The sequence below is a fragment of the Xenopus tropicalis genome, chromosome 8, assembly GCF_000004195.4.
Source record: "Xenopus tropicalis strain Nigerian chromosome 8, UCB_Xtro_10.0, whole genome shotgun sequence".
Lineage (NCBI taxonomy): Eukaryota > Metazoa > Chordata > Amphibia > Anura > Pipidae > Xenopus > Xenopus tropicalis.
The window spans coordinates 146,474,352-146,497,818 of NC_030684.2; the positions used below are offsets into that span (position 1 = coordinate 146,474,352).

General features: G+C 54.4%; 1 protein-coding gene across 2 annotated transcripts in view; it reads right to left on the bottom strand.

Annotated features, from left to right (window-relative positions):
- ash1l (ASH1 like histone lysine methyltransferase) overlaps window positions 1-21,369 on the bottom strand; it is a 46,757-nt gene extending 25,388 nt beyond the window's left edge. For both annotated transcript variants that reach the window (XM_031891380.1, XM_031891379.1), the window contains exons 1-2: window positions 21,249-21,369; window positions 18,686-19,107 (exon numbers count right to left, since the gene is read on the bottom strand). In XM_031891380.1, the coding sequence (XP_031747240.1) occupies window positions 18,686-19,030 (345 nt within the window). In that variant the 5' untranslated portion in view covers window positions 19,031-19,107; window positions 21,249-21,369. The remainder of the gene's footprint in view (window positions 1-18,685; window positions 19,108-21,248) is intronic.
- Window positions 21,370-23,467: the final 2,098 nt, after the last annotated feature.

Below are 23,467 nucleotides of genomic sequence, written 5' to 3' on the forward strand. Positions count from 1 at the left end.
AGGGGGTAACGTTCCTTATTGTATGGGGGGGGGAATACGTGCCAACACAAGCACTGATAGGCCGTGCATCTGATTACACAATGCCATCAGTTATTTATGGAAATACATGTGGCACCTAGTTCTGCCCCGGAGCTAGGAGGAGAGATCATGGCTGCCGCTGGTGCCGCCACCGCGTCCTGTACCCCCCCCAGCTCATGTACGGAAAAAGGGGGGGGGGGTGAGAAGGAGAGGGAAAACACTATGGTGGAATGCAGAGCTTCAGCTACATTAGCATAATAGCAAGTGCTGCCATGGAGAGGCCGGGCTGTGTGCCAACTGCTCTGTCCTTCTGTGTGCCAATGCCAGCGCCACTCACTGCCCCGCTTATACCCCCGCCCCCCCCCCCATACTCAATACAGCACTACGGAATATATTGGCACTTTATAAATAAATGTTAATAATAATTACTGTGCCCCCTAGAGCTCCCTACCCCCCCCCCACATACTCATTACTGTGTCCCCTAGGGCTCCCTACCCCCCCCCATACTCATTACTGTCCCCTAGGGCTCCCTACCCACCCCCCCATACTCATTACTGTCCCCTAGGGCTCCCTACCCACCCCCCCATACTCATTACTGTGCCCCCAAGGCTCCCTACCCACTCCCACCCACATATTCATTACTGTGTCCCCTAGGGCTCCCTACCCCCCCCCACATATTCATTACAGTGTCCCCTAGGGCTTCCTACCCACCCACATACTCATTACAGTGTCCCCTAGGGTTTCCGACCCACCCCACATACTCATTACTGTGTCCCCTAGGGCTCCCTACCCACCCCCCATACTCATTACTGTCCCCTAGGGCTCCCTACCCACCCACATACTCATTACTGTCCCCTAGGGCTCCCTACCCACCCCCCATACTCATTACTGTCCCCTAGGGCTCCCTACCCACCCCACATACTCATTACCTCATATCCACATACTCATTACCGTGTCCCATAGGGCCCCCTGACCACTCCCACCCACATACTCATTACTGTCCCCCTTAGGTCTCCCCAACCCCCACATACTCATTACTGTCCCCCTTAGGGCTCCCTACCCCCCCCCCCCCCACATACTCATTACTGTCCCCCTTAGCGCTCCCTTCCCCCCATACTCATTCCTATCCCCCTTAGGGCTCCCTACCCCACCCCCCATACTCATTACTGTCCCCTAGGGCTCCCTACCCATCCCACATACTCATTACTGTGTCCCCTAGGGCTCCCTACCCACCCCCCATACTCATTACTGTCTCCTAGGGCTCCCTACCCACCCCACATACTCATTACTGTCCCCTAGGGCTCCCTACCCACCCCACATACTCATTACTGTCCCCCTTAGCGCTCCCTACCCCCCATACTCATTCCTGTCCCCCTTAGGGCTCCCTACCCACCCCACATACTCATTACTGTGTCCCCTAGGGCTCCCTACCCACCCCCCATACTCATTACTGTCTCCTAGGGCTCCCTACCCACCCCACATACTCATTACTGTCCCCTAGGGCTCCCTACCCACCCCACATACTCATTACTGTCCCCCTTAGCGCTCCCTACCCCCCATACTCATTCCTGTCCCCCTTAGGGCTCCCTACCCACCCCACATACTCATTACTGTGTCCCCTAGGGCTCCCTACCCACCCCACATACTCATTACTGTGTCCCCTAGGGCTCCCTACCCCCCCCCATACTCATTACTGTCCCCTAGGGCTCCCTACCCACCCCCCCATACTCATTACTGTGCCCCCAAGGCTCCCTACCCACTCCCACCCACATATTCATTACTGTGTCCCCTAGGGCTCCCTACCCCCCCCCCACATATTCATTACAGTGTCCCCTAGGGTTTCCGACCCACCCCACATACTCATTACTGTGTCCCCTAGGGTTTCCGACCCACCCCACATACTCATTACTGTGTCCCCTAGGGCTCCCTACCCACCCCCCATACTCATTACTGTCCCCTAGGGCTCCCTACCCACCCCACATACTCATTACTGTCCCCTAGGGCTCCCTACCCACCCCACATACTCATTACTGTCCCCTAGGGCTCCCTACCCACCCCACATACTCATTACTGTCCCCTAGGGCTCCCTACCCACCCCACATACTCATTACTGTGTCCCCTAGGGCTCCCTACCCACATATTCATTACTGTGTCCCATAGGGCTCCCTACCCCCCCCCCCCCCCCCACATATTCATTACTGTCCCTTAGGGCTCCCCACCCCCCCCACATACTCATTACTGTGTCCCCTAGGGCTCCCTACCCACATATTCATTACTGTGTCCCATAGGGCTCCCTACCCCCCCCCCCCCCCCACATATTCATTACTGTCCCTTAGGGCTCCCCACCCCCCCCCACATACTCATTACAGTGTCCCCTAGGGTTTCCGACCCCCTCCCACCCACATATTCATTACTGTCCCCCTTAGGGCTCCCTACCCCCCCACATACTCATTAGAGTGTCCCCTAGGGCCCCCTACCCACTCCCACCCACATACTCATTACTGTGCCCCCTAGGACTTCCTAACCCCCCACATACTCATATCTGTGCTCCCTAGCCCCCCCCCCTTGAGTTGAAGTCACCCAGTGACAAAATGTGGGCACCCTGGCATAAATAGTGTGAGAATGGCAGCATTTTAAATTTAAACCAATAAAATTCAATGGATGAAATCTGATTGGTTGTTAGTGGCCCAACCCACTTTTCCTATTTTTGAACTGCAGTCCCCCAGTGACCAACTTTGCAAATTTTGGGGACTCGGGTATAAAAATTGTGAGACTGACAGCATTTTACACTTCACCATTGTACCATTACCATAGTAAATAGGTGAAATGTTATTGGCTGTTTATTGGCTCCGCCCACTTTTTTTCTAACTTGAAAACGGCAAATACCCAGTGACTAACTCTGGGAACTTTAACAACCCTGGAATTAATATTTATATAATGGCAACAGTTTAAATATAAACCAATGAAATGTAATGGGTGGAAATGGATTGGCTGTTGGTGGCTCCTCCCACTTGTTGTAACCCTGAATATGTAGTCGGCCAGTCACTGACTGTGCAAAGTTTGGGAACCCTGACATAAATAGTGTTAGAAAGGCAGAATTTTAAATTTAAACAAAAAAAAAATTCAATAGGTGAAGTCTGATTGGCTGTTGGTGGCTCCACCCACTTTTAAAACCTAAAAATGCAGTCCCCTAGTGACCCTGGTGTTAATACTGGCAGCAGGTTGAATTTCCCCATTGAAAATCAATAGTTAAAATCTGATTGGCTGTTCACAGCTCCACCCCCCTTTCGGCATCCAACAATCATCATATTTTCATTCAGGCTGACCCCATGACTGTGTGATTCAAGTTTGGGGGGTGTGGCCTCAAAGCTGTAAGTGCGGCAGCAGTTTAATTTCCCCATAAAAGTCAATGGGTAAAATTTGATTGGCTGTTGTTGGCCCCTCCCACTTTGCGGGGGTTTAAAAAAAAAAAAAAAAAAAAACACAACTACTTGAATGCGTAGTCACCCAGTGACTAAAGTTGGGAACTCTGGCATCAAACCAATAAAAATCAATAGGTGAAATTTGATTGGCTGTTGGTGACTCCACCCACTTTCCAAATCTAAAACTGCAGTCCCCTAGTGACCAAGTGTAAAAAGTAAAAAGTTTGGGGCCCCCGGGGTTAATACTGTGATACTGGCAGCAGGCTGGATATCCGCCAAATCAATAGGTAAAATCTGATTGGCTGTTCACAGCTCCGCCCACATTCGGGCATCCAACAATCATCATATCATCATTCAGGCTGAGCCCATGACTGTGTGATTCAAGTTTGGGGGTGTGGCCTCACAGCTGTAAGTGCGGCAGCAGTTTCAATTTCCCCATTAAATCCATGGGTGAAATTTGATTGGCTGTTGTTGGCCCCTCCCACTTCGGGCCATCCACCAAATGTTGCTGTTTCATTCGGGGTGACCCCATTATTATGTTATTCAAGTTTGGGGGGCGTGGCTTCACAGCTGCATACAGGGAGAGTCCCTGCTGGCCCGGGGTGGGGGTAACTGTAGGGTGAATGGGTTATTCCCACACTGCAGGGGCACTAATACAGAGACTGACATGGGGGGGCACAGAGTTACCCCCCCCCGATCCCTACAGCTATATGCACCCACTGAGACCCAATAAAACCCACGGCAGCAGAACGTCACTCCTGCCACCAAATTAGGTCACTAGTCACCATAGAAACAAGTAAAAGATGCAAAAGGATCCAACCAATAGCGTCAGGTTTCCCTATCTCTGCTATAAATACCTGTGTGCCGCGCAGCTCTCCTGCACCCCCTCAGCTGTACCCCTGGGGGGCAGCACCCCCACATGTCCCCCCCCCTTCCAAATCCTCCTAGTATATAACTACTCCCCCCCATAGTCACTATACCCACCCCTACTCCCCCCTCCCAAATCCTCCTGGTAAATCACTACTCCCCCCCCCATAGTCACTATACCCACCACTACTCCCCCCTCACAAATCCTCCTGGTATAATCACTACTCCCCCCCCCCCATTGTCACTATACCCACCCCTACTCCCCCCTCCCAAATCCTCCTGGTATATTACTGCTCTCCCCCCCCCCCCATAGTCACTATACCCACCCTACTCCCCCCTCCCAAATCCTCCTGGTAAATCACTACTCCCCCCCCCCCCCCCCCCCATAGTCACTATACCCACCACTACTCCCCCCTCACAAATCCTCCTGGTATATCACTACTCCCCCCCCCCCCCATTGTCACTATACCCACCCCTACTCCCCCCTCCCAAATCCTCCTGGTATATTACTGCTCTCCCCCCCCCCCCCCCATAGTCACTATACCCACCACTACTCCTCCCTCCCAAATCCTCCTGGTATATCACTACTCTCCCCCCCCCCCCCCCATAGTCACTATACCCACCACTACTCCCCCCTCACAAATCCTCCTGGTATATCACTACTCCCCCCCCCCATTGTCACTATAACCCACCCCTACTCCCCCTCCCAAATCCTCCTGGTATATTACTGCTCTCCCCCCCCCCCCCCATAGTCACTATACCCACCCCTACTCCCCCCTCCCAAATCCTCCTGGTATATTACTGCTCTCCCCCCCCCCCCCCATAGTCACTATACCCACCACTACTCCTCCCTCCCAAATCCTCCTGGTAAATCACTACTCCCCCCCCCCCATAGTCACTATACCCACCACTACTCCCCCCTCACAAATCCTCCTGGTATATCACTACTCCCCCCCCCCCCACCCATAGTCACTATACCCACCCCTACTCCCCCCTCCCAAATCCTCCTGGTAAATCACTACTCCCCCCCCCCCATAGTCACTATACCCACCACTACTCCCCCTCACAAATCCTCCTGGTTATATCACTACTCCCCCCCCCCACCCATTGTCACTATACCCACCCCTACTCCCCCCTCCCAAATCCTCCTGGTATATTACTGCTCTCTCCCCCCCCCCCCCCCATAGTCACTATACCCACCACTACTCCCCCCTCAGAAATCCTCCTGGTATATCACTACTCCCCCCCCCCCCCCCCCCCCCCATAGTCACTATACCCACCACTACTCCCCCCTCACAAATCCTCCTGGTAAATCACTACTCCCCCCCCCCCATAGTCCACTATACCCACCACTACTCCCCCTCACAAATCCTCCTGGTATATCACTACTCCCCCCCCCACCCATTGTCACTATACCCCCCTACTCCCCCCCAAATCCCCTGGTATATCTGCTCTCTCCCCCCCCCCCATAGTCACTATACCACCACTACTCCCCCCTCAGAAATCCTCCTGGTATATCACTACTCCCCCCCCCCCCCCCCATAGTCACTATACCCACCACTACTCCCCCCTCACAAATCCTCCTGGTATATCACTACTCCCCCCCCCCATTGTCACTATACCCACCCCTACTCCCCCCTCCCAAATCCTCCTGGTATATTACTGCTCTCCCCCCCCCCCCCCATAGTCACTATACCCACCACTACTCCCCCCTCCCAAATCCTCCTGGTAAATCACTACTCCCCCCCCATAGTCACTATACCCACCACTACTCCCCCTCACAAATCCTCCTGGTATATCACTACTCCCCCCCCCCCCCCATAGTCCACTATAACCCCACCACTACTCCCCCCTCACAAATCCTCCTGGTATATCACTGCTCTCCCCCCCATAGTCACTATAACCCACCACTACTCCCCCCTCACAAATCCTCCTGGTATATCACTGCTCTCCCCCCCCATAGTCACTATACCCACCACTACTCCCCCTCCCAAATCCTCCTGGTATATCACTACTCGCCCCCCCCCATAGTCACTATACCACCCCTACTCCCCCCTCCCAATCCTCCTGGTATATCACTGCTCTCCCCCCCCCCATAGTCACTATACCCACCACTACTCCTCCCTCCCAAATCCTCCTGGTATATAACTACTGCCCCCCCATAGTCACTATACCCACCACTACTCTCCCCCCTCCCAAATCCTCCTGGTATATCACTACTCCCCCCACCCCATTGTCACTATACCCACCACTACTCCCCCCTCCCAAATCCTCCTGGTATATCACTACTCTCCCCCCCCCATAGTCACTATACCCACCCCTATACCCACCACTACTCCCCTCCCAAATCCTCCTGGTATATCACTACTCTCTCCCCCCCCCCCCATAGTCACTATACCCACCACTACTCCCCCTCCCAAATCCTCCTGGTATATCACTACTCCCCCCCCCCATAGTCACTATACCCACCCCTACTCCCCCCTCCCAAATCCTCCTGGTATATCACTGCTCTCCCCCCCCCCCCCCATAGTCACTATACCCACCCCTACTCCCCCTCCCAAATCCTCCTGGTATATCACTGCTCTCCCCCCCCCCCCCCATAGTCACTATACCCACCACTACTCCCCCTTCCCAAATCCTCCTGGTATATCACTACTTCCCACCCCATAGTCACTATACCCACCACTACTCCCCCCTCCCAAATCCTCCTGGTATATCACTGCTCTCCCCCCCCCCCATAGTCACTATACCCACCACCTACTCCTCCCTCCCAAATCCTCCTGGTATATCACTACTCCCCCCCCCCCCATAGTCACTATACCCACCCCTACTCCCCCTCCCAAATCCTCCTGGTATATCACTGCTCTCCCCCCCCCCCCATAGTCACTATACCCACCACTACTCCCCCTCCCAAATCCTCCTGGTATATTACTGCTCTCCCCCCCCCCCATAGTCACTATACCCACCACTACTCCCCTCACAAATCCTCCTGGTATATCACTGCTCTCCCCCGCATAGTCACTATACCCACACTACTCCCCCTCACAAATCCTCCTGGTATATCACTACTCCCCCCCCCCATAGTCACTATACCCACCCTACTCCCCCTCCCAAATCCTCCTGGTATATCACATACTCCCCCCCCCCCATAGTCACTATACCCACCACTACCCCCTCCAAAATCTCCTGGTATATCACTGGCTCCCCCCATAGTCACTATACCTACTCCCCCCCCCCCCTGGTATACACTCCTACCACCCCTACTCCCCCTCCAAATCCTCCTGGTATATCACTACTCCCCCCATGTCACTATACCCACCACTACTCCCTCCCTCAAATCCTCCTGGTATATCACTGCTCTCCCCCCCATAGTCACTATACCACCACTACTCCCCTCCCAATCCTCCTGGTATATCACTACTCTCCCCCCCCCCCCATAGTCACTATACCCACCACTACTCCCCCCTCCCAAATCCTCCTGGTATATCACTACTCCCCCCCCCATAGTCACTATACCCACTATCCCCCCTCCCAATCCTCCTGGTATATCACTGCTCCTCCCCCCCCCCCCCATAGTCACTATACCACCCCTACTCCCCTCCCAAATCCTTCTGGTATATCACTGCTCTCCCCCCCCCCCCATAGTCACTATAACCCACCACTACTCCTCCCTCCCAATCCTCCTGGTATATAACTATTCCCCCCCCATAGTCACTATAACCACCACTACTCTCCCCCTCCCAATCCTCCTGGTATATCACTACTCCCCCCCACCCATTGTAACTATACCCACCACTACTCCCCTCCCAAATCCTCCTGGTATATCACTACTCTCCCCCCCCAATAGTCACTATACCACCACTACTCCCCCTCCCAAATCCTCCCTGGTATATCACTACTCTCCCCCCCCCATAGTCACTATACCCACCACTAACTCCCCCCCCCAAATCCTGCCTGGATATCACTATCCCCCCCACCCCATGTCACTATACCCACCCCTACTCCCCCTCCCAAATCCTCCTGGTAATATCACTGCTCTCCCCCCCCCCATAGTCACTTAAACCCACCCCTACTCCCCCTCCCAAATCCTCCTGGTATATCACTACTCTCTCCCACGCCCGCCCCCATAGTCACTATTACCCACCACTACTCCCCCTTCCCAATCCTCCTGGTATATCACTACTCCCCCACCCCATAGTAACTATACCCACTACTCCCCCCTCCAAATCCTCCTGGTATATCACTGCTCTCTCCCCCCCCCCATAGTCACTATACCACCACTACTCCCCTCCAAATCCTCCTGGTATATCACTACTCCCTGCCCCATTAGTCACTATACACCCCTACTCCCCCTCCCAAATCCTCCTGGTATATCACTGAATTCTCCCCCCCCCCCCCCCATAGTTCAACTATACACCACTACTTCCCCTTCCATCCTCCTGGTATATCACTATCCCACCACATGTCACTATACCAGCAACTCCCCCTCCAAATCCTCCTGGTAATCACCTACTCCCCCCCCACCATAGTCACTATACCACCACTCTCCCTCCCTCCCAAATCCTCCTGGTAATATCACTCTCTCGCCCCCCCCCATAGTCACTATACCACCCCTATACCCACCACTACTTCCTCCTCCCAAATTCCTCCTGGTATAATCACTACTCTCCCCCCCCCCCCATAGTCCACTTACCACACTACTCCTCCCCAAATCCTCCTGGTATATATACTACTCTTCCCCCCATAGTCACTATACCCACCACTACTCCCCCCCCACATCTCCTGGTATAATCACTACTTCTCACCCCCCCCGGATAGTCCACTATACCCCATACTTCCCCTCCCAAATCCTCCTGGTATATCACTACTCCTCCACCCCCCCCCCCCCATAGCCTATACCGCACCACTACCCCCTCCAAATCCTCCTGGTATTCACAACTCCCCCCCCCCCCCATAGTGCCATATACCCCATACTCCCCCCTCCCAAATCCTCCTGGTATATCACTACTCTCCCCCCCAATAGTCCATATACGCCACCACTACTTTCCCTCCCAAATCCTCCTGGTATATCACTACTCTCCGCCCCCCATAGTCACTATACCACCACTACTTCCCCCCTCCCAAAATCCTCCCTGGTATGTCACTCTCTCTCCCCCCCCCCATAGTCACTATACCTACATCTCCCCCTCCCAAATCCTCCTGGGTATATCACTTGTCTCCCCCGCCCGCCCCCCCCCCATAGTCCATATACCACCACTACTCCTCCCTCCCAAATCCTCCTGGTATATAATACTCCCCCCATAGTCACTATCCCACCACACTACTCCCCCCCTCCCAAAATCCTCCTGGTATATCACTACTCCCCCCCCCCATTGTTTCACTATAACCCACCACTAACTCCCTCACAAATCCTCCTGGTATAATCATACTATCTCCCCCCCGCCCATCAGTCACTATACCACCACTATCCCCTCCAAATCCTCCTGGGTATATCACTAACTCTCCCACCCCCCATCAGTCACTATACCACGCCAATACCCACCATACGCCCCCTCCCAAATCCTCCTGGTATAGATCACTACTTCCCCCCCATAGTCACTATACCCACCACTCCCTACCCCTCCCAATCCCTCCTGGTATATCCTACTCTCCCCCCCCCCCCCCAATAGTACTATATAACCCACACTACTTCCCCCCTCCAATCTCCTGGTATTACTGCTCTCCCCCCCCCCCCCCATAGTCACTATACCGCACCACTACTTCCCCCTCCCAAACTCCTCCTGGTATATCACTGCTCTCCCCCCCCCCAAGTCACTATACCCACCACTACTCCCGCTCCCAAATCCTCCTGGTATATCACACTACTCCCCCCCCCCAATAGTCACTATACATACCCACCACTACTCCCCCCTCCAATCCTCCTGGTTATACTACTCCCCCGCCCATAGTCACTATACCGCACACTACTCCCCCCTCCAAATCCCTCCTGGTATATCACTACTCTCCCCCCCCCCCCCATAGTCACTATACCACACCACTACTCCCCTCCCAATCCTCCTGGTATATCACTGCTCTCCCACCCCCCCCCCCATAGTCACCTCTACCCACCATCTTCCCCTCCCAAATGCCTCCTGGTATAATCACTGCTCTCCCCCCCCCTCCCCCCTAGTCACTATAAACCCACCACTACTCCCCCTACCAATCCCTCCTGGTATATAACTACTTCCCCCATAGTCCACTATCCCACCACTACTTCCCCCTCCAATCCTCCTGGTTATCACTACTCCCCCTCCCATTGTCACTATACCCACCACAACTCCCCCTCACAATCCTCCTGGTATATCACTACCCCCCCCCCCATAGTCCACTATTACCACCACTGACTCCCCCTCCAAATCCTCCTGGTATAATCACTTACTCTCCCCCCCCCCCATGTCCACTATACCCACCCCTATACCCACACTACTCCCTCCCTCCCAAATCCTCCTGGGTTTCACTTACTCTCCCCCCCCCCCCCCATTAGTCACTATCCACCACTACTCCCCCTCACCAATCCCTCCTGGTAATACACTACTCCTCCCCCCCCCCCCATAAGTCACTATAACCACCCTACTCCCCCCCTCCCAAATCCTCCTGGTATATCATGCTCTCCCACCCCCCCCATAGTCACTATCCCACCATAACTCCCTGCCCCAAATCCTCCTGGTATATTCACTACTCCCCCCCATAGTCACTATACCACTACTCCCCCTCCCCAAATCCTCCTGGTATATCACTACTCCCACCCCCCCATAGTCCACTATACCCACCCTACTCCCCCTCTCCCAAATCTCCTGGATATCACTGCTCTCCCACCTCCCCCATAGTACTATACCCACCACTCTCCCCCCTCCAATCCTCTGGTATATCACGTACTCTCCCCCGCCCCCATAGTCACTATACCCACCCCTATACCCACCACTACGCCCCCTCCCCAAAATCCTCCTGGTATACTCACGTACTTCCCCCCCCCCCCACCATAGGTCACTATACCCACCATTCTACTCCCCCTCCCAAATCCTCCTGGTAATATCACTACTCTCCCCCCCCCAATAGTCACTATACCACCATACCCCCTACCAAATCCTCCTGGTATATCAACCTACTCTCCCCCCCCCATAGTCACTATACCACCACTACTCCCCCTCCCAAAATCTCCTGGTTATAATCACTGCTCTCCCCCCCCCCATAAGTCACTATAACCCACCACTACTCCCGCCCTCCCAATCCTCCTGGTATATCACTTACTCCCCGCCCATAGTCCATATACCACCACTACTCCCCCCTCCAAATCTCCTGGTATATCACTATTCTCCCCCCCTCCCCCATGAGTCACTATACCACACAACTAACTCCCCCCTCCCAAATCCTCCTGGTATATCACTGCTACTCCCGCCCCCCCCCATAGTCACTATATCCGCACACCCTTAAAAATTTTCCCCCCTCCCAAATCCTCCTGGTATATCACTGCTCTCCCCCCCCCCCATCAAGTCCCACTATACCCACCACTACTCCCCTATCAAATCCTCCTGGTTATATACTACTCCCCCATATCACTATAACCCCACCACTATCCCCCTCCAAAGTCTCCTGTGTATATCACTACTCCCCCCCCATAAGTCACTATATCCCACCACTTATTCCCCCTCCCAAATCTCCTGTATAATCACTGCTCTCCCCCCCCCCCCCCATGTCACTATACCCACCACTACTCCCCCTCCAAATCCTCCTGTATAATCACTACTCCCGCCCCCCCATAGTCACTAATCCACCCACTACTCCCTCAACCAAATCCTCCTGGTTTTAATCACTACTCTCCCCCCCTTCCCATTAGTCACTTATACCCCCACTACTCCCCCTCCCAAAATCCTCCTTGGTATATTCAACTGCTCTCCCCCCCCCCCCCATAGTCAGCTATACCCACCACCTCCCCCCTCCCAAATTCCTCCTGGTATAATCACTGCTCTCCCCCCCCCCCCCATAGTCCCCACTAATACCCACCACTCTCCCTCGATCCTCCTGTATAATAACTACCGCACACCCATGTCACTATAACCCACCACTACTCCCCCTCCCAAATCCTCCTGGTATATCACTACTCCCCCCCCCCGACCATTTGTCACTATACCACCACAACTCCCCCCTCACAAATCCTCCTGGTATATCACTACTCCCCCCCCCCTCCCCATAGTTCACTATACCCACACTACTCCCCCTCCAAATCCTCCTGTATATCACTACTCTCCCCCCCCCCATCCGTAGTCACTATCCACCCCTATACGCACCAACTCACTACTCCCCCTCCCACTCTCCTGGTATATACTACTCCCTCCCCCCCATAGTCACTATACCCACCACTAGATACCCTCCAAATCCTCTGGTATAAATCACTCTCCCCCCCCGCCCATAGTCACTATACCCACCCTACTCCCCTCACAAATCCTCCTGGTATATCACTGCTCTCACCCACCCCCCCCATAGTCCATATAACCCACCACTACTCCCCCTCACAAATCCTCTGGTATAATACTCCTCCCCCCCCCCTAGTCACTATACCCACCACTACTCCCCCTCCAATCCTCCTGGTATATCACTACTCCCCCCCCCCATAGTCACTTTACCCATCCACTACTCCCCTCCCAAATCCTCCTGGTAATATCACTGCTCTCCCCCCCCCCCATAGTCCACTATACCGCACCACTACTCCCCCCCTCCCAAATCCTCCTGGTATATTCACTGCTCTCCCCCCCCACCCCATAGTCACCTATACCCCACCACTACTCCTCCCTCCAAATCCTCCTGGTATAGAAACTACTGTCCCCCATAGTCATATACCACCACTACTCCCCCTCCCAAATCCCTCCTTGGTATATCACTACTCCCCCCCCCCCACATAGTCACTATATACCACCCCTATACCCACAACTACTCCCCTCCCAAATCCTCCTGGTATATCACTACTCCCCCCCCCCCCCCATAGTCACTATACCCAACCCTCTCCCCCCTCCCAAAATCCTCCTGGTATATTCACTGCTCTCCCCCCCCCCCCCCTCATAGTCACTATAACCACCGCCTATCCCCCTCCTCCCAAATCCTCCTGGTATATCATGCTCTCCCCCCCCCCCCCATAGTCACTAATACCACCACTATCCCCTCCAAATCCTCCTGGTATATCCTAACTGCCCCCCCCACCATAGTCACTTACCCCACTCTCCCCCTCCCAAATCCTCCTGGTATATCACTACTCTCCCCCCCCATAGTCAATATACCCACCACTACTCCCCCCTCAAAAAATCCTCCTGGTATATCACTACTTCCCCCCCCCCCCCATAGTCACTATCCACCACTACTCCCCCCTCCTAAATCCTCCTGGTTATCACTACTCTGCCCCCCCCCATAGTCACTATAACCACCACTACTCCCACCTCCCAAACCCTCCCTGGTATACTCACTGCTCTCCCCCCCCCATAGTCACTATACCCACCACACTACTCCCCCTCCCAAATCCTCCTGGTATATATCACGTACTCCCCCCCCCCATAAGTCCACTATACCCACCCTACTCCCCCCCTCCCAATCCCTCTCTGGTATAACTCACTACTCCAACTCTCCCCCCCCCCCCCCATAGTCACTATACCCACCCCTACTCCCACCCCCCCAAAATCTCCTGGTATATCACTACTCACCCCCCCCCCCATAGTCACTATACCCCCACTACTCCCCTCCCAAATCCTCCTGGTATAATCACTACTCCCCCCCCATAGTCACTATAACCCACCACTACTCTGCAACCAGCTGCACCTATCCCCCTCCCCCCCCCAAATCCTTCCTGTACTACTCTCTCCCCCCCCCCCCCCATAGTCACTAACCACCAACTACTACCCCACTACTCCCCCCTCCCAAATCCTCCTGGTATATCACTACTCTCTCCCCCCCATAGTCACTATACCCACCACTACTCCCCCCTCCCAAATCCTCCTGGTATATCACTACCCCCCCCCCCCCCCCCCCCATAGTCACTATACCCACCCACTACTCCCCCTCCCAAATCCTCCTGGTATATCACTACTCTCCCCCCCTCCCCATGTCACTATACCCACCACTACTCCCCCCTCCCAAATCTCCTGGTATATCACTACTGCCCCCCACCCATAGTCACTATACCCACCACTACTCCCCCTCCCAAATCCTCCTGGTATATCACTACTCCCCCCCCCATAGTCACTATACCCACCACTACTCCCCCCTCCCAAATCCTCCTGGTATATCACTGCTCCCCCCCATAGTCACTATACCCACCACTACTCCCCCCTCCCAAATCCTCCTGGTATATCACTATTCCCCCCCCCCCCATAGTCACTATACCCACCACTACTCCCCCCTCCCAAATCCTCCTGGTATATCACTACTCCCCCCCACCCATAGTCACTATACCCACCACTACTCCTCCCTCCCAAATCCTCCTGGGTATATCACTACTCCCCCCCCCCCCCCCATAGTCACTATACCCACCACTACTCCCCCTCCCAAATCCTCCTGGTATATCACTACTCCCCCCCCCCCCCCATAGTCACTATACCCACCACTACTCCCCCTCCCTCTCTCCCCCCATAGTCACTATACCCACCTCCCAAACCCTCCTGGTATATCACTACTCCCCCACCCCTAGTCACTATACCCACCACTACTCTGCACCCAAACTGCACCCTATCCCCCCCCCCCCCCAAATCTTCCTGGTACTACTCTCCCCCCCCCCCCCCATAGTCACTATACCCAGCACTACTCCCCCCCTCCCAAATCCTCCTGGTATATCACTACTCTCCCCCCCCCCCCCCCCATAGTCACTATACCCAGCACTACTCCCCCCTCCCAAATCCTCCTGGTATATCACTACTCCCCCCTCATAAATCCTCCTGGTATATCACTACTCTCCCCCCCCCCCCCCCCCACCATAGTCACTATACCCACCACTACTCCCCTCTCCCCCATAGTCACTATACCCACCACTACTCCCCTCTCCCCCATAGTCACTATACACACCACTACTCCCCCCTCCCAAATCCTCCTGGTATATCACTACTCCCCCCCCCATAGTCACTATACCCACCACTACTCTGCACCCCAAACTGCACCCCTATCCCCCCCCCCCCCAAATCTTCCTGGTACTACTCTCTCCCCCCCCCCCCCATAGTCACTATAACCCACCACTACTCCCCCACTACTCCCCCCTCCCAAATCCTCCTGGTATATCACTACTCTCTCCCCCCCATAGTCACTATACCCACCACTACTCCCCCCTCCCAAATCCTCCTGGTATATCACTACCCCCCCCCCCCCCATAGTCACTATACCCACCACTACTCCCCCTCCCAAATCCTCCTGGTATATCACTACTCTCCCCCCCTCCCCATAGTCACTATACCCACCACTACTCCCCCCTCCCAAATCCTCCTGGTATATCACTACTCCCCCCCACCCATAGTCACTATACCCACCACTACTCCCCCTCCCAAATCCTCCTGGTATATCACTACTCCCCCCCCCCCATAGTCACTATACCCACCACTACTCCCCCCTCCCAAATCCTCCTGGTATATCACTGCTCCCCCCCATAGTCACTATACCCACCACTACTCCCCCCTCCCAAATCCTCCTGGTATATCACTATTCCCCCCCCCCATAGTCACTATACCCACCACTACTCCCCCCTCCCAAATCCTCCTGGTATATCACTACCCCCCCCCCCCCCCCCATAGTCACTATACCCACCACTACTCCCCCCTCCCAAATCCTCCTGGTATATCACTACTCTCCCCCCCCCCCCATAGTCACTATACCCACCACTACTCCCCCCTCCCAAATCCTCCTGGTATATCACTACTCCCCCCCACCCCATAGTCACTATACCCACCACTACTCCTCCCTCCCAAATCCTCCTGGTATATCACTACTCCCCCCCCCCCCCCATAGTCACTATACCACCACTACTCCCCCCTCCAAATCCTCCTGGTATATCACTACTCCCCCCCCCCCCCCCATAGTCACTATACCCACCACTACTCCCCCCTCCCTCTCTCCCCCATAGTCACTATACCCACCTCCCAAACCCTCCTGGTATATCACTACTCCCCCACCCCTAGTCACTATACCCACCACTACTCTGCACCCCAAACTGCACCCTATCCCCCCCCACCCCAAATCTTCCTGGTACTACTCTCCCCCCCCCCCCCCCCCCATAGTCACTATACCCAGCACTACTCCCCCCTCCCAAATCCTCCTGGTATATCACTACTCTCCCCCCCCCCCCCATAGTCACTATACCCAGCACTACTCCCCCCTCCCCAAATCCTCCTGGTATATCACTACTCCCCCTCATAAATCCTCCTGGTATATCACTACTCTCCCCCCCCCCCCCCCCCCCACCATAGTCACTATACCCACCACTACTCCCCTCTCCCCCATAGTCACTATACACACCACTACTCCCACCTCCCGGTATATCACTACTCCCCCCCCCCCCCCCCCATAGTCACTATACCCACCACTACTCTGCACCCTATCCCCCCCACCCAAATCTTCCTGGTACTACTCCCCCCCCCCCCCCCCCCCCCCCCCATAGTCACTATACCAGCACTACTCCCCCCTCCCAAATCCTCCTGGTATATCACTACTCTCACTCACCCCCATAGTCACTATACCCACCACTACTCCCCCCTCCCAAATCCTCCTGGTATATAACTACTCCCCCCCCCCATAGTCACTATGCCCACCACTACTCCCCCCTCCCAAATCCTCCTGGTATATCACTACTCTCCCCCCCCCCCCCCCCCCCCCCCCACCATAGTCACTATACCCACCACTACTCTTCCCCCCTCCCAAATCCTCCTGGTATATAACTACTCTCCTCCCCCCCCCCCATAGTCACTATACCCACCACTACTCCCCCCTCCCCAAATCCTCCTGGTATATCACTACTCTCCCCCCCCCCCCCATAGTCACTATACCCACCACTACTCCCCCCTCCCAAATCCTCCTGGTATATCACTACTCTCCCCCCCCCCCCCCCCCCCCCCACCATAGTCACTATACCCACCACTACTCTTCCCCCCTCCCAAATCCTCCTGGTATATAACTACTCTCCTCCCCCCCCCCCATAGTCACTATACCCACCACTACTCTTCCCCCCTCCCAAATCCTCCTGGTATATCACTACTCCCCCCCCCCCCCATAGTCACTATGCCCACCACTACTCCCCCCTCCCAAATCCTCCTGGTATATCACTACTCCCCCCCCCCCCATAGTCACTATACCCACCACTACTCCCCCCTCCCAAATCCTCCTGGTATATCACTACTCTCCCCCCCCCACCATAGTCACTATACCCACCACTACTCTTCCCCCCTCCCAAATCCTCCTGGTATATAACTACTCTCCTCCCCCCCCCCATAGTCACTATACCCACCACTACTCCCCCCTCCCAAATCCTCCTGGTATATAACTACTCCCCCCCCCATAGTCACTATGCCCACCACTACTCCCCCCTCCCAAATCCTCCTGGTATATCACTACTCCCCCCCCCCCCCATAGTCACTATACCCACCACTACTCCCCTCTCCCAAATCCTCCTGGTATATAACTACTCCCCCCCCCCCATAGTCACTATACCCACCACTACTCCCCTCCCCCCCAAATCCTCCAGGTATATCACTACTCCCCCCCCCCCATAGTCCCTATACCCACCACTACTCCCACCTCCCAAACCCTCCTGGTATATCACTACTCCCCCCCCCCATAGTCACTATACCCACCACTACTCTGCACCCAAACTGCACCCTATCCCCCCCCCCCCCCCCAAAATCTTCCTGGTACTACTCTCCCCCCCCCCCCCCATAGTCACTATACCCACCACTACTCCCCTCCCCCCCAAATCCTCCAGGTATATCACTACTCCCCCCCCCCCCCCCCCTATAGTCCCTATACCCACCACTACTCCCACCTCCCAAACCCTCCTGGTATATCACTACTCCCCCCACCCCCCATAGTCCCTATACCCACCACTACTCCCACCTCCCAAACCCTCCTGGTATATCACTACTCCCCCCCCCCCCCCCCCCCCCATAGTCACTATACCCACCAATACTCTCTCCTCCCAAATCCTCCTGGTATATCACTACTCTCTCCCCCATAGTCCCTATACCCACCACTACACCCTATCTCCCCCCCCCCTCCCCCAATGCTCCAGGTGTATCACTACTCCAACCCCCCCCCCCACCCCACACAGTCAGCCCCACACTCAAACAGGACTGACATTGAGATACAGTAAGGCCTATGGCACCTACCTGTTTAGGGGGGAGGCCATCCCTCTTCTCCTCAGGTAAGTTGCCACCCTTGGGGGGCAGTTTGCGGGTGCATTTATTGCTGGTCTTTATAGCCGGACGGCACACGTAATTTTCCAGGTTCTTTGGGGGCTTTTTAGTCCTCTTGGCTTGAAGTCCAATTTTCAGCTTAAAATGCCCCTCGGAGAAAATGGTGTGTGTGACGGAGAATTGCTGGGGGTCGGCGCCATCGCCCGGGCACTGCTGGGCCTCTGACTGGGTGCTGCTCGGCTCCTGGGGGGCGTCCCTCCTGCTGGCAATTTCCACATTAGGGGCCAGTGCTAACATAGCCAGATCCCTATGATCCATTCCAGGAACTTCCGCTCAGGAACTGGGGGTTCCCACTCCGCAGGGGCAGCATCTATAGCGCCGGGCGTAGGTTCCACCTGCAACACACACAGCGTCAGGGCCAATCATTCTCTCTCACTGGAACAGCATAGTGACGGGGGCATCATGGGCCTACCCACAATCCCCCTCTCTAAGGGGGGGGCATCATGGGCCTACCCACAATCCTCCTCTAAATCACTGTCTGTGCTTTGTACCTACCCACAATCCCCCTCTCTAAATCACTGTGTGTGTTTGTACAGGTGTGTGTGTGCCAAGGGGCGCCCGCAGGAACTCCCAGTTTCTAAGAATACAGGCTCAGTGTAAGGGCAAAAAGTCCTACCTCATCCACAGGTAACGAGGGGGAAGGCCCTACCTCATCCACAGGTAACGAGGGGGAAGGCCCTACCTCATCCACAGGTAACGAGGGGGGAAGGCCCTACCTCATCCACAGGTAACGAGGGGGGAAGGCCCTACCTCATCCACAGGTAACGAGGGGGAAGGCCCTACCTCATCCACAGGTAACGAGGGGGGAAGGCCCTACCTCATCCACAGGTAACGAGGGGGGAAGGCCCCTACCTCATCCACAGGTAACGAGGGGGGAAGGCCCTACCTCATCCACAGGTAACGAGGGGGGAAGGCCCTACCTCATCCACAGGTAACGAGGGGGGAAGGCCCTACCTCATCCACAGGTAACGAGGGGGGAAGGCCCTACCTCATCCACAGGTAACGAGGGGGAAGGCCCTACCTCATCCACAGGTAACGAGGGGGGAAGGCCCTACCTCATCCACAGGTAACGAGGGGGGAAGGCCCTACCTCATCCACAGGTAACGAGGGGGGAAGGCCCTACCTCATCCACAGGTAACGAGGGGGGAAGGCCCTACCTCATCCACAGGTAACGAGGGGGGAAGGCCCTACCTCATCCACAGGTAACGAGGGGGGAAGGCCCTACCTCATCCACAGGTAACGAGGGGGGAAGGCCCTACCTCATCCACAGGTAACGAGGGGGGAAGGCCCTACCTCATCCACAGGTAACGAGGGGGAAGGCCCTACCTCATCCACAGGTAACGAGGGGGAAGGCCCTACCTCATCCACAGGTAACGAGGGGGAAGGCCCTACCTCATCCACAGGTAACGAGGGGGAAGGCCCTACCTCATGCATAAATTAATGAGGGGGAAGGTCTTGAAGCAGAGGAGGGTTATTTAGGGTCAGGAAGCAGATGGTGCCATGGTGTGAAAAATATAAGGGTAAAGGGAGGCCCCACTCCCCCTGGCTGGAGTTATGATGTCATTAGATGGATGTTATGATGTCATGACAGCTGTCCGTTACATCACAGGACCCCTAGGGATTACACGTTCAGCCATAATAACTCCGAGTTGCCCAGAGGCCCCACTCCCCCTGGCTGGGCGGCCAAGCTGAGTTATGATGTCATTAGATGGATGTTATGATGTCACGACACAGCTGTCAGTACCATACCCCTATCTGGTTACATCACAGGACCCCTAGGGATTACACGTTCAGCCATAATAATTCCAAGCTGCCCAGAGGCCCCACTCCCCCTGGCTGGGCGGCCAAGCTGAGTTATGATGTCATTAGATGGATGTTATGATGTCACGACACAGCTGTCAGTACCATACCCCTATCTGGTTACATCACAGGACCCCTAGGGATTACACGTTCAGCCATAATAATTCCAAGCTGCCCAGAGGCCCCACTCCCCCTGGCTGGGCGGCCCAGCTGAGTTATGATGTCATTAGATGGATGGTATGATGCCATGACACGGCTGTCGGTTACATCACAGGACCCCTAGGGATTACACGTTCAGCCATAATAACCCTGAGCTGCCCAGAGGCCCCACTCCCCCCGGCCCAGCTGAGTTATGATGTCACCCCCGGAATAAATAGCAGATGCAGGGTGATGTCGCTGCAGCGCCAGTAAGTCAGCTGTCAGTGTAAGCAGATCCCCCCCCACATGCCAGCGACGCCCCCCGGTGCAGCTGTGGTGTCACAGAGCTCATTTGGGGCACTATTATGGGATGCTGGTGGGAATGGCGCACACAGTTACACACACACGCACACACGCACTACAGCACCGCAGGCGAGCAAGCTGCTCCCCCCACCCCTCCAGCCATAATCAATGCAAGGCACGGGGGGGGGGGGGGGGGGGGAGCGAGAGAGAACGGGGGCCCGAGTCACTGCTGTACCTGCACACATGGGTCCCTGTGGCCCCTGGCAGCGCCATTCTGTTGGCTCCAGCTTGTTTAGCTGTCGGAAGGAGTGGGCCGCCCCCCGGAGCTCTGCGCTCTGTTTACACTGACGAGGGCTGGGACTGACTGAGAGCCCTGCATCCTACATGGGGGGGGAGGGGAGCGAGGGGGAGGAGCAGCAGGGAGAGGGGCCGGAGCAGCACAACTCCCAGGAACCTGTGCCTTTAACATTAACTCTTTCCTCTCAGCACACGCGGAAGTATCACTCATGTATCATAAGGGATACTGTACCCCCTACTGTAAATGATAAGGATATTAGCAGTCACTGAGGGGCTCTGTGCCCCCCATATAAAGGCACAAGGCTGCAGGCTGAGTTATACATGGAACTCTGAGTATCACTCATGTATTATAAGGGATAATGTACCCCCTACTGTAAATGATAAGGATATTAGCAGTCACTGAGGGGTTCTGTGCCCCCCATATAAAGGCACAAGGCTGCAGGCTGAGTTATACAGGGAACTCTGAGTATCACTCATGTATTATAAGGGATAATGTACCCCCTACTGTAAATGATAAGGATATTAGCAGTCACCTCTAAGTGGGTATGTTACAGAATAGCATACAGTGGAGGAAATAATGATTTGACCCCTCACTGATTTTGTAAGTTTGTCCAATGACAAAGAAATGAAAAGTCTCAGAACAGTATCATTTCAATGGTAGGTGTAACAGTGGCAGATAGCACATCAAAAGGAAAATGGAAAAAAGAACTTGAAATAAAAGATAGCAACTGATTTGCATTTCATTGAGTGAAATAAGTTTTTGAACCCTCTAACAAAAAAAGACTTAATACTTAGTGGAAAAGCCCTTGTTTGCAAGCACAGAGGCCAAACGTTTCTTGTAATTGATGAGCAAGTTTGCGCCCATTTTAGGAGGAATGTTGGTCCCACTCCTCTTTGCAGATCATCTCTAAATCCCTAAGGTTTCTGTCTCTGTGCAACTCTGAGCTTGAGCTCCCTCCATAGGTTTTCTATTGGATTAAGGTCCGGAGACTGACTAGGCCACTCCATGACCTTAATGTGCTTCTTCTTGAGCCACTCCTTTGTTGCCTTTGCTGTATGTTTTGGGTCATTGTCGTGCTGGAACACCCATCCACCACCCATTTTCAGTTTCCTGGCAGAGGGAAGGAGGTTGTCGTTCAGGATTTCACGATACATGGCTCCGTCCATTTTCCCGTTAATGCGAATAAGTTGTCCTGTGCCCTTAGCAGAAAAACACCCCCAAAGCACAATGTTTCCCCCCCATGCTTGACAGTGGGGACGGTGTTTTGGGGGTCATAGGCAGCATTTTTCTTCCTCCAAACACAGCGAGTTGAGTTAATGCCAAAGAGCTCTATTTTGGTCTCATCAGCCCACAGCACCTTCTCCCAGTCACTCACAGAATCATTCAGGTGTTCATTGGCAAACTTCAGGCCTGCACATGTGCCTTCTTGAGCAGGGGGACCTTGCGAGCCCTGCAGGATTTTAATCCATTGCGGTGTAATGTGTTTCCAATGGGTTTCTTGGTGACTGTGGTCCCTGCTAATTTGAGGTCAGTAACTAACTCCTCCCGTGTAGTTCTAGGATGCTTTTTCACCTTTCTCAGAATCATTGACACCCCACGAGGTGAGATCTTGCGTGGAGCCCCAGAGCGAGGTCGATTGATGGTCATTTTGTGCTCCTTCCATTTTCCAACAATCGCACCAACAGTTGTCACCTTCTCTCCCAGCTTCTTGCTAATGGTTTTGTAGCCCATTCCAGCCTTGTGCAGGTCTACAATTGTGTCTCTGACATCCTTGGGCAGCTCTTTGGTCTTTCCCATGTTGGAGAGTTTGGAGTCTGCTTGATTGATTGATTCTGTGGACAGGTGTCTTTTATACAGGTGACTAGTTAAGACAGGTGCCTTAATGAGGTTGACTAATTGAGTAGAAGTGTCTAACCACTCTGTGGGAGCCAGAACTCTTAATGGTTGGTAGAGGGTTCAAAAACTTATTTCCCTCAATGAAATGCAAATCAGTTGCTATCTTTTATTTCAAGTTCTTTTTTCCATTTTCCTTTTGATGTGCTATCTGCCACTGTTAAACCTACCATTGAAATGATACTGTTCTGAGACTTTTCATTTCTTTGTCATTGGACAAACTTACAAAATCAGTGAGGGGTCAAATCATTATTTCCTCCACT